This window comes from Physeter macrocephalus, chromosome 17 (genome assembly GCF_002837175.3).
Source record: "Physeter macrocephalus isolate SW-GA chromosome 17, ASM283717v5, whole genome shotgun sequence".
In the NCBI taxonomy this organism is placed as follows: Eukaryota; Metazoa; Chordata; class Mammalia; order Artiodactyla; family Physeteridae; genus Physeter; species Physeter macrocephalus.
Window position 1 is genome coordinate 12,250,950 of NC_041230.1, and position 11,347 is coordinate 12,262,296.

The window sequence follows — 11,347 nt, forward strand, 5'->3', positions numbered from 1 at the left end:
CATTCTGAGGGTTGCCTTTTGGTCTTGTTTATGGTATCTTTTGCTGTGCAAAAGCTTTTAAGTTTCATTAGGTCCCATTTGTTTATTTTTGTTTTTATTTCCATTTCTCTAGGAGGTGGGTCAAAAAGGATCTTGCTGTGATTTATGTCATAGAGTGTTCTGCCTGTGTTTTCCTCTAAGAGTTTGATAGTGTCTGGCCTTAATTTAGGTCTCTAATCCATTTAGAGTTTATTTTTGTGTATGGTGTTAGGGAGTGTTCTAATTTCATTCTTTTACATGTAGCTACCTGTCCAGTTTTCCCAGCACGACTTATTGAAGAGGCTGTCTTTTCTCCATTGTATATTCTTGCCTCCTTTATCAAAGATAAGGTGACCATATGTGATTGCAAGTTTTATTAAAGTAAAACACAAGTGCTGTGAACAGAGCTTCAGTCAATTGTCCAAGGACTTTTGCAGAGGGCACGCCTTGTAACCAGCTCCGCCCCCATCTGCCCCCACTTCCCAGGGATAACCATCATCCTGCCTTCTAACATCATAGGTTATTTGTCCCTGTGTTTGAACTTCCCCTAATTCGAATCATATCATCTAGACTCTCTTGTGTCCTTCATCCTCCTTTCAACGTTTTGTTTCTGAGTTTTACCTGTGTGGTCGGACCCCAGCCCTCTCTATAAATCCTCACAATATCTATAAATCCTCTTCACTATCCTGAAATGAAATCCACAGACAGTATAACCCACTTACACGCATAATTTTTCCCACAGTTCGATGTATTTTCCTAAGTGTGCCAGAAAGGACCACAAATGGAAATTAGCGCCGAGTAACGGCTAAGAATGGGCAAATCCGTGTTTCATGGGGCCTGAAGCTTATACTGTTTTGAGGGGATTCTCCTTCAGAAAAAAGAATCAGGGGCATTCCTTGGCGGTCCAGTGGTTAGGACTCTGCGCTTCCACTGCAGGGGACCCGTGTTCAGTCCCTGGTCTGGGAACTAGGACCCCACAAGCCACCTGGCGTGGCCAAAAAAATAAATAAATAATTTTTTTTTAAAAAAAAAGAAAGAATCAGTACGTGTCGCTGCAGCATTAGAAAGAAGGAATGTTTCTTTAGGACGAGAAAAGAAATTACAGTGACTTGTTCCATTCTGAAAGCTGGCAAACACTTCAAACATGCCAGAAAAATAACACACCAGCTTCTGGCTTCAAACCTGAGTCTCCTCCTCCACCCCACACTTTTGGTGCCAAGCGCCCCTGGGCATGTGATAGCGTGATCCGACTTCCGTGTCCCCAGCCTTCCTGTCATTACTTGAGCCCAACAAGCGCTCCCAGAAGCAAATCCTACACCCAGCCAGCTCGCCATCCCAAAACTATACACAGACATGACCGCAAACCTTGTAAATATCCCAGGAAAGTCCAGTGAAATGTATCCCCAACTCAGCTTTACCTTAGCCAGGTCCCCAAAACACCTATCGCTCTCCCACGCCAGGGTCAGGAGATCTCGAGGGAGGCTGCAAAGGCAAGGGTGATCGAATTAAACGGATTGCTCTCAATACATCTCACTTTGGAGAACTGTACTTCCTTGTATGGTTAGGTGAACACATTGCAGGGTATTGGGAAAAGCAGCTTGAGTGAGGGGCTTGAAGCTTAAGACTGCCCCAGCTTCCCAGGGACTCCACATCTGGTTTTCGCAGGTGGCCCTGCTGCACTGTGGCCGCTTAGGCATGGACAGTGCACCTGACTCTTTGGCCTATGTTTGTAAAATGGGGGTGGTGCCTTTCTGGAGGGTTGGGGTGAAGAGTAAACGTGTGGAAAGCGCTTAGTCCCACTTTGCAGAGGTGGAGCGCTGCTTGTCCCGCCAGCTGTGTGGCTTTGGGCAAGTCACTCAACCTCTCTGTGCCTTGCTTCCTTCATCCAGAAAATGGGGCTAATAATCATTGTCACCTCATAGGATTGTTATGGGGTGTTAGTAAATCATCCTCACTTTGCAGATGAGGAAATGGGCGCAGAGAAAATTCCTTGCCAGAGTTCCACCAGCGAGCGGGGTGCACCTCGCCCATCTCCTTGCTCGCCCTCCGTCACCTGCCCCGAGATCCCTCCGCCACCTTCTGCCGCCGTCTGTCCTGGAGGCCTCAGCTGTAAAGCTGGACCCCTGTGCAGGCTCCTGGGACCTCGAAGGACACGCAAATGCAGGCCCCGTGGGACTTGCCTAGCGGTCCAGTGGTTAAGACTCCGCGCTTCCACTGCAGGGGACACGGGATCGATCCCTGGTCGGATAAAGATCCCGCCTGCAGCCGACCTAAAAAAAAAAAAAAAAAAAAGCAGGCCCCCTGGCTCCCCACTCTCCCAGGGGTGACCTCTGTCCTCGCCTCCTCCCCGGTCCTTACGGTGTCTCTCCCCCACCCTCCTACAGCCAGAATTTGTCAGGCGAATACTTCAGGTATAAAGGCATCCTCTTCCCCGTCGGCTTCTACTCACCTGAGAGTATCAGCATCGCAGAGAACTCGGAAGTGCAGGACGATGACATCTTCATCATCACCTACCCCAAGTCAGGTACCCGCTGGGCCGGCGCAGGGCTGCTACGGAGAGTGTTGTGGGCGATGAGAAGGGTACACTAAGGAGAATGGAAGAGGAAAGCGGGAGGGGGTGGGGCGGACGGGGGACGCCTAGGTCCGTTCAGAACCGAGGTGAGCTTGGCCTTTGCACTGGCCGGTCCCTCCGCCAGGGGGCACCCTTCCCCCAGATCCCTGTGTGCCTCTCTCCCTCCCTTCCACCAGGCTGGCTCTCACACCCACTGGGAGGCCTTCCCGGACCTCCCTGGCTAAAATAGCGTCCCCATCCTGTCCCCCTCTATCCCTTAACGCCCCTCATATTTTTCTTCACTGCCGGCCACTGTATCACATTTTCATTTGTTGATTTAGTCTCTGGTTTCCTCACTAGAACATGGCTCAGTGAGTGCAGATATTCCGGTTTGTCTTGATCGCGGCTGTGTTCTTTGAACCTAAAACAGTGCCTGGAACTTATTCAATCAATATTTCAGGAAGGAAGGAAGGAGGGAAGGAAGGAAGGAAAGAAAGATCTTAATTTTCTCCATTCGGTTACTGAAATGCTACTTACTGATTGTCTACCACGTGCATAGACACAGCTCTGAACAAAGGAGACATTTGTTGGGAGATACAGGCTTCATTTAAACATGGAGTCGCCTATATTACTATCTAATTAGGGTTAGGGTGGGTCCCCCTCCCCCCCCCACCCCCCCCCCCAAGGAAAGGTGAAGAGAGCATTAAGTGTAGGTAATAAGAAAGTCTGTGGGATAAGGGCAGGCTTCCTGGGGAGAATATGTTCATGCAGAGAGCTGGAATCTGCAGAGTGGTTTGAGTGGAAAAGGGTATCCTAGACAGAGGGACAGCATGTGCAAAGGCCCTGAGGTGGCTCGGTGAGTTTGAGGAAGCAAGAGAAGGTCAGTGGGACTGCGGTGGAGGGAGTGACAGGAGAGGCCCAGTGGCAGGGGGTCGGGGGGTTCTTCTCTAAAATGTTGGAGCTGCCTTCTTAATTTTTTTCAAAATATTTTTGAAAAATTTCAAAATATTATATGCACCTTTTCCAGCATAGAGTTCAAGGAGGGTTTTTTTGTTTTTTGGTAACATTAAAAAAAATAATTCACATACCATACAATTCACCCATTTGAAAGTGTACAGATCTATGGCTGTAGTATATTCACCAAGTTGTGCAACCATCACCACAGTCAACTTTAGAACATTTTCATCACCCCTAACAAGAATCTGTGTACCCATTAGCCATCACCTCCCAATCCCCACATCCATATCCCTAAGCCTTAGGTATCTGCTTTCTCTCTGTATGGATTTGCCCGTTCTGGACGTTTCAGATAAATGGGATGATACGATACACACGGTCTTTTGTGTCTGGTATCTTTCACTTAGAGTAATGTTTCTGAGGTTCATCCAAGTTGTTGTCAGTGCTTCATTCCTTTCTATGGCCGAATAATATTCCATGATATGGTTATACTATATTCTGCTTATTCATTTGTCAGTTGATAAACAATCAGTTGGGTTGTTTTCACTCTTTGACTCATGAATAATGCTTGTAGGAACATCGATATACAAATCTGTCTGTGGACGTGTTTTCACTTCTCTGGAGTTCTATGAGTTTTGAGAGACATATACAAGATACACTACAATCAAGATATACAGAAGTTCAGGGACTTCCCTGGTGGTCCAGTGGGGAGGACTTGGCATTTCCACTTCAGGAGGCCTGGGTTCAATCCCCGGTGGGGGAACTAGGATCCTGCAAGCCGTGTGGCATGGCCAAAAAAAAAGATATAGAACAGTTCCATCACCCACCTAAAAAGAACAGAAAAACCCTTCACACCCTTTTGTGGTCAGCTCCTTCCTCAACCCAGCCCCAGGCAACCATGGATCTGTTTGCTGCCCCAATAGTCTTGCCTTTTCCAAAATGTCATATACATGGAATCGTACCCTATGTAGCTTTTGAGACTGACTTCTTTCACTCAGCATAATGCATTTTAGATCCATTCAAGTTGTATTTTTTTGTTGCTGAGGAGTATTCCATCAGCTGGATGGACCACGGTGGGTTTATCTATTCATCTGTTGAGGGACACTTGGATTTTTTTCCAGTTTGAGATGAGTATGAATACAGCTTTGTGTACAAGTCTCTGCAAGGAAATACGTTTCCATTTATCTTGGGTAAATACTTAGAAGTGGGATTGCTGAGTTTATGGGAATTCTGTATGCTTAACTTTATGAGAAACTGCCAAACTGGTTTCCATAGTGGAAACCGTCTTGCACTTTTGGGCAGGCTGGTTTACCATCTTGCATTCTCTCCAGCAACATAGGTGGGTTCCAGATGCTCTGCTTCCTTGTCAGAACTTGATACTGTCAAGTTTTTAAAAAAGTCATTCTAACAGATGTGTGCTAGTATCTCATTGCGGTTCGAATTTGCATGTCTCTAATGGCTGATGATGTTGAGTATCTTTTCAGGGGCTTACTAGCCATCATGATCTTTCTTGGTAATGTGTCTGTTCCTTTTTTTTTTGCTCTTTTTAACTGGGTTGTTTGTTTTCTAATTATTGAGTTTTGAGAGTTCTTTATATAATCTGAGTACACATCCTTTATCAGATACGCCTTTTGCAAATATTTTCTCCGAGTCTGTGGCTTGTCTTTTCATTTTCTTTTCAGTGTCTTCTCAGAGCAAAAGTTTAAATTTTGTTTGTTTTTTTGTTTGTTTTTTTGTTTTTTTTTTGTTGTTGTTGTTGTTTTTTGCGGTACGCGGGCCTCTCACCGTTGTGGCCTCTCCCGTTGCGGAGCACAGGCTCCGGACGCGCAGGCGCAGCGGCCATGGCTCACGGGCCCAGCCGCCCCGCGGCATGTGGGATCTTCCCGGACCGGGGCGCGAACCCGTGTCCCCTGCATCGGCAGGCGGATTCTCAATCACTGCGCCACCAGGGAAGCCCAAAAGTTTAAATTTTGATGGGCTCCAATTGTCAATATTTTCTTTAAGGGATCAGACTTTTGATGTCACAGCTATGAAATCTTTTCCTAAACCAAAGTCATAAAGACAGCCTTTATGTTTTCTTCTAGAAGCTTTACAGTTTTAGCTTTTACACTAAAGTCTATGATCTATTTTCAGATAATTTTTATATGTGGTATGAGGTATAGATCAAGGTTCTTTGTTTGCATATGGTTGTCCAGTTATTCTAGCTATTTTTTAAAGTTTAAAATATCTTAATTTCTCTCTTAGAAAGTAATGCATTCATAGGTCAAAATTCAAGAGGTACAAAGAGGTTTACACTGTAAGATCTCTCTTCTCCCACAGTCACCAGTAGTCTCTGTGTATCTTTCCAGAATTTGCATGCACAAGAAAAAATGTACATAATTTTTTTTTTTACTTTTTTCCCACAAAAGTTAACACGTGATACACGCCATTTTGCCTAATGTTTTTGTTTTGTTTTGTTTTGTTTTATGGTTGTGCCTTCTTTTTCCTTGTATTTTGATATCATCCCATCTTAGAACTGTAAACAAAGAGCTTCCTGGTTTTTCTTACAGTTCCATAGTATTGCATAACATTAGATGTACAAGAATTCTTGTTTAACTAGTTCCTTACTAATTAGCTTTTCCTGGTTTCCAATCTTTTGCATTTATTTATTTTTTAAAATTTATTTATTTATTTTTAGCTGCGTTGGGGTCTTCCTTGCTGCGCGTGGGCTGGGCTTTTCTCTAGTTGCCGCGAGCAGCGTCTACTCTTCACTGCAGTGCACGTGCTTCTCATTGTGGTGGCTTCAGTAGTTGTGGCGGGCTTAGTTGCTCCGCGGCATGTGGGATCTTCCCGGACCAGGGCTCGAACTCATGTCCCCTGCATTGGCAGGCGGATTCTTAACCACTGCATTACCAGGGAAGTCCCCAGTCTTTTGCATTTATACACAATATAAACTTTACACACAATGCCACATCTCGTGCAAGTGTCACTTGCACACATATGCGTTTATCTGTAGAACAAACTCCTAGATACGGAATTGCTTGGTCAGAGCCTCTGTGCGTTTGCAATTTTGATGAATATAGCCAAATTTCCCTCCACAGAAGTTGTGGAAATCTGTTCCCCAAACAGCAGGCTTTGTTTGAAACAGCTTTGGTGATAGACGGTAGAGATGTTTGCACAACAATGTGAATGTACTTAATGCCTCAGAACCGTACTCTTAAAAATGGTTAAATTGGTAAATTTCATGTTAGGTATCTTTCGCCACATACCCACAAAAAAAGAATTATTAAGTGGTAACAGGCGATTAAAACACCAAGGGGTAAAGAGAACCCTAAACAATAACAGGTAGAGCCAAGGGCTTAGTTGCTCCGCGGCATGTGGGATCTTCCCGGACCAGGGCTCGAACTCATGTCCCCTGCATTGGCAGGCGGATTCTTAACCACTGCATTACCAGGGAAGTCCCCAGTCTTTTGCATTTATACACAATATAAACTTTACACACAATGCCACATCTCGTGCAAGTGTCACTTGCACACATATGCGTTTATCTGTAGAACAAACTCCTAGATACGGAATTGCTTGGTCAGAGCCTCTGTGCGTTTGCAATTTTGATGAATATAGCCAAATTTCCCTCCACAGAAGTTGTGGAAATCTGTTCCCCAAACAGCAGGCTTTGTTTGAAACAGCTTTGGTGATAGACGGTAGAGATGTTTGCACAACAATGTGAATGTACTTAATGCCTCAGAACCGTACTCTTAAAAATGGTTAAATTGGTAAATTTCATGTTAGGTATCTTTCGCCACATACCCACAAAAAAAGAATTATTAAGTGGTAACAGGCGATTAAAACACCAAGGGGTAAAGAGAACCCTAAACAATAACAGGTAGAGCCAATACGGAGAGAAGCCCCTCCCTCTAGGACTGAAGCAGACAGGACCCAAGGAAATTTGCTTTGGGATGAGAGGCGGGGTGAGGGGCAGTAAGTGTCACTGGGGTCTACTGCACTGCTGGCCGCTATCCATCACAAGAGCTGGCTGGGAGAAGCCCAGGAGAACCAGGAAGAGAAACCCCATCCTTCTGCAGGGTTCCTCTGCGCCCTCTACTGACAAAGCTTCACATTGCGCTAGGTGGCAAAGGAGATCCGTTTACACAGCTCCAATGGCAGCAAACAGGCAACCAAGAGTGGATTTGGAGCTGAGAGGCAATACACTGGGAACTGGCACAGGGTAGTTGTTAGAACCCAGGACAATATAATACTAATGCCAGGTGATTGTTCACATTACTATTATTTCTCATCTGACCTACCTGTAATCTCCTGGAATCCAGACCTGTGAACTGGGTCATGGATGAAATCCCTTCCTACTATGTGATGTTTGTGGCTCCTTCAAGAAATCAAGGGCTTACTCCCATGAAAGGGCAGTGAGAAGAGCTGAGATTTTAAGTCTAGCCACCTGAATTCAGTTCCAGCTTCCTCTATGTATTAATGGAGTGCTTCAGAATCTCAGAAGCTGGACCCAATAGCAATTTATTTCTTGGGAATTCCCTGGCAGTCCAGTGGTTAGGACTGCATGCTTTCACTGCCGAGGGCCCGGGCTCAATCCCTGGTCCGGGAACTAAGATCCCACAAGCTGCGTGGCGCCGCCAAAAAAAAAAAGAAATTTATTTCCCATTCCTGTAAATTCCACCTAGTGCAGGATAGATGGAGGGAAGTTGGGGGGGGGCGGGAATCCATGCAGTCTCCAGCATCCTGGCTCCTTCCACCTTATGGCTCTGCCATCCCCAGGAGCCCCAGTTTCCACTGGCATCTCTGCACTCAGCCAGCAGGGGCCGGGGGTGGGGGTGGGGGGTGGGGAGGAGGTGTCCCGTGGCCGGTGTTTATGGGCCAAGTCTGGGAATGGCTGCACATGGCTGCCACTGCACTTCCTTGGCCAGAACTCAGTCACACGGTCCCACACGTAGCTTCAGGGGAGGCCGGAAAAATGTCCTGTTATATTCCCGGTAGAGAAACGAAATGGGGTTGGGTGGACAGCTAGCCGATCCTGGCCACGTGCCACTTCCTAGCTTTGCCGCCTTCGTTAGCAACTTTGTTTCTTTGAGCTTCAGTTTCCTGCTCTGAAAATCAAGATAACCAACCCTAAGTGGGAAAAGGGAGGGATAAATTAGGAGTTTGGGATGAACAGATACACACTACTGTATATAAAAGAGATAAACAACAAGGACCTCCTGTATAGCACAGGGAACGATATTCAATATCTTGTAATAACCTACTGAATCACTTTGCTGTACACCTGAAACTAACACAAGATTGTAAATCAACTATACTTCAATTTTTAAAAAAGATAACCAATCCTAACTTCTGTGCTGTGAGGAATCCATGCAATAAACATAGGCAGCAAATTGTGCAGTAAATGCAGCCATTATGAATTTGACTGGATCCCCCCTTCACCCCTCCCCACCTCTGATTAATTTGCCCAATTCTTCCAACAGGCACAAACTGGATGATTGAGATCCTCAGCTTAATCCTAAAGGACGGGGACCCCTCCTGGATCCGCTCAGTGCCCATTTGGAAGCGGTCGCCCTGGTGTGAGGTCGTCATGGGCGCCTTCAGCCTCCCCGACCAGCCCAGCCCTCGCCTCATGAGTTCTCACCTCCCCATCCAGCTCTTCACCAAGGCCTTCTTCAACTCCAAGGCCAAGGTATGGGAGGATGGAGGGGAGTGTGTGTTGGTGGGGCAAAGTATAACTAACTGATGAACTCAGCACATATTTATTGAGGACCTACTGTGTGCCCGGCCCTGATCTAGAACAGCAGCAAATACACACACAAGGAACACCTGCCTCATGAGCCCACATTCTAAAGGGGACAGACAAAGAATAGATGGAGTAAGTAAGGAAAAGATTGAATACATCCAAGGTGATCAGTTCACATCGAGAAGGAGGGGAAGGTGGGGGTTAGAGTTAGGGGTAGGGGTTGCAATTATAAACAGGGTGGTCAAAGGAGGCCTCAGTAAGAAGGCGTGGTTTGAGTAAAGACCTAGGAGGTGAGGGAAGGAAGCCAAAGGGGGGGGATCTGGGGGGAGAACATTCCTGGCAGAGTCACGAACAGGTGCAAAGGCCCTGGGGTCGATGTGGCGTGCCTGAGGTCCACTTTGCTGTACACCTGAAACTAACACAAGATTGTAAATCAACTATACTTCAATTTTTAAAAAAGATAACCAATCCTAACTTCTGTGCTGTGAGGAATCCATGCAATAAACATAGGCAGCAAATTGTGCAGTAAATGCAGCCATTATGAATTTGACTGGATCCCCCCTTCACCCCTCCCCACCTCTGATTAATTTGCCCAATTCTTCCAACAGGCACAAACTGGATGATTGAGATCCTCAGCTTAATCCTAAAGGACGGGGACCCCTCCTGGATCCGCTCAGTGCCCATTTGGAAGCGGTCGCCCTGGTGTGAGGTCGTCATGGGCGCCTTCAGCCTCCCCGACCAGCCCAGCCCTCGCCTCATGAGTTCTCACCTCCCCATCCAGCTCTTCACCAAGGCCTTCTTCAACTCCAAGGCCAAGGTATGGGAGGATGGAGGGGAGTGTGTGTTGGTGGGGCAAAGTATAACTAACTGATGAACTCAGCACATATTTATTGAGGACCTACTGTGTGCCCGGCCCTGATCTAGAACAGCAGCAAATACACACACAAGGAACACCTGCCTCATGAGCCCACATTCTAAAGGGGACAGACAAAGAATAGATGGAGTAAGTAAGGAAAAGATTGAATACATCCAAGGTGATCAGTTCACATCGAGAAGGAGGGGAAGGTGGGGGTTAGAGTTAGGGGTAGGGGTTGCAATTATAAACAGGGTGGTCAAAGGAGGCCTCAGTAAGAAGGCGTGGTTTGAGTAAAGACCTAGGAGGTGAGGGAAGGAAGCCAAAGGGGGGGGTCTGGGGGAAGAACATTCCTGGCAGAGTCACGAACAGGTGCAAAGGCCCTGGGGTCGATGTGGCATGCCTGAAGTCCAGCAAGGAGGACTGTGTGGTTGCATCTAAGTGAGCAAGGGGGAGAGGAAGAGAGATGAGGTCAGAGAGGTAAAAGGGACCAAAATGTGCAGGGCTGTGTGGACTTTGGTGGGGAGTTTGCTTGTCGCTGAGTGAGACAGGAGCCAGGGGAGGGCTCAGAGCCAAGGAGAAACAGGATCCAACTTAGGTTTTCACGGGCGCCCTCTGGCTGCAAGTCAGGGAACAGACCATCAGGGTGAGGGCAGAAGCCAGGTGCCAGGGAGGAGGTGACAATGGAGGCAAACAGGGTGGTGGCCCCAGGGAGGTGAAGGAAAAGGGCTGGGTTTGGAGTGTATTTGGAAGATGGATCCAGGAAGAGTGGCTGGCAGGTTGGATGTGGGTGTGAGAGAAACAGAGGAGTCAAGGGTGACTGCAGGGGGTTTGGTTTAAGCAACTGGGAGGATGGGACTGCCATGAACTGAGATGGGGAGGTTGGGGAGGAGAGGTTTAGGGGGAAGATGGCTCTGCTGTGACCCATCGACACCCGGGTGGAGGATGCCAGGGGGCAGTGAGATAGACAAATCTGGATTTGACAGGAGAGATGTGGGCTGGACACATCTATTTGCAACCTATTGAGATGTGTATATATATATATGGAGAGAGACAGAGACAGACAGAGAGACAGAGACAGAGAAATTAAAGCCAGGAGACTGGTGGGAATGAAGTGAGTATAGACAGAGAAGAGATCAGATTGCAATCTAGGGGTCCCCAAGACCACCTTCAGGCTCAGTGATTCACTAGAAGGACTCCAGAACTCAGCAAAGCTGTTATACTCACGGTTATAGCTTATTAC

General features: G+C 46.9%; 2 protein-coding genes across 2 annotated transcripts in view; both read left to right on the forward strand.

Moving 5' to 3' along the window:
* LOC114484129 (sulfotransferase 2B1-like) overlaps positions 1-9,874 on the forward strand; it is a 27,585-nt gene extending 17,711 nt beyond the window's left edge. Inside the window, exons 2-4 of the mRNA XM_028478330.1 lie at positions 2,403-2,542; positions 8,989-9,197; positions 9,860-9,874. Of these exons, the coding sequence (XP_028334131.1) occupies positions 2,403-2,542; positions 8,989-9,197; positions 9,860-9,874 (364 nt within the window). The remainder of the gene's footprint in view (positions 1-2,402; positions 2,543-8,988; positions 9,198-9,859) is intronic.
* The window catches only part of LOC102991858 (transmembrane protein 143), a 12,868-nt gene continuing 11,391 nt past the window's right edge, over positions 9,871-11,347 (forward strand). The window contains 1 exon segment of the mRNA XM_028478331.1: positions 9,871-10,068. Coding sequence (XP_028334132.1) covers positions 9,871-10,068 — 198 coding nt within the window.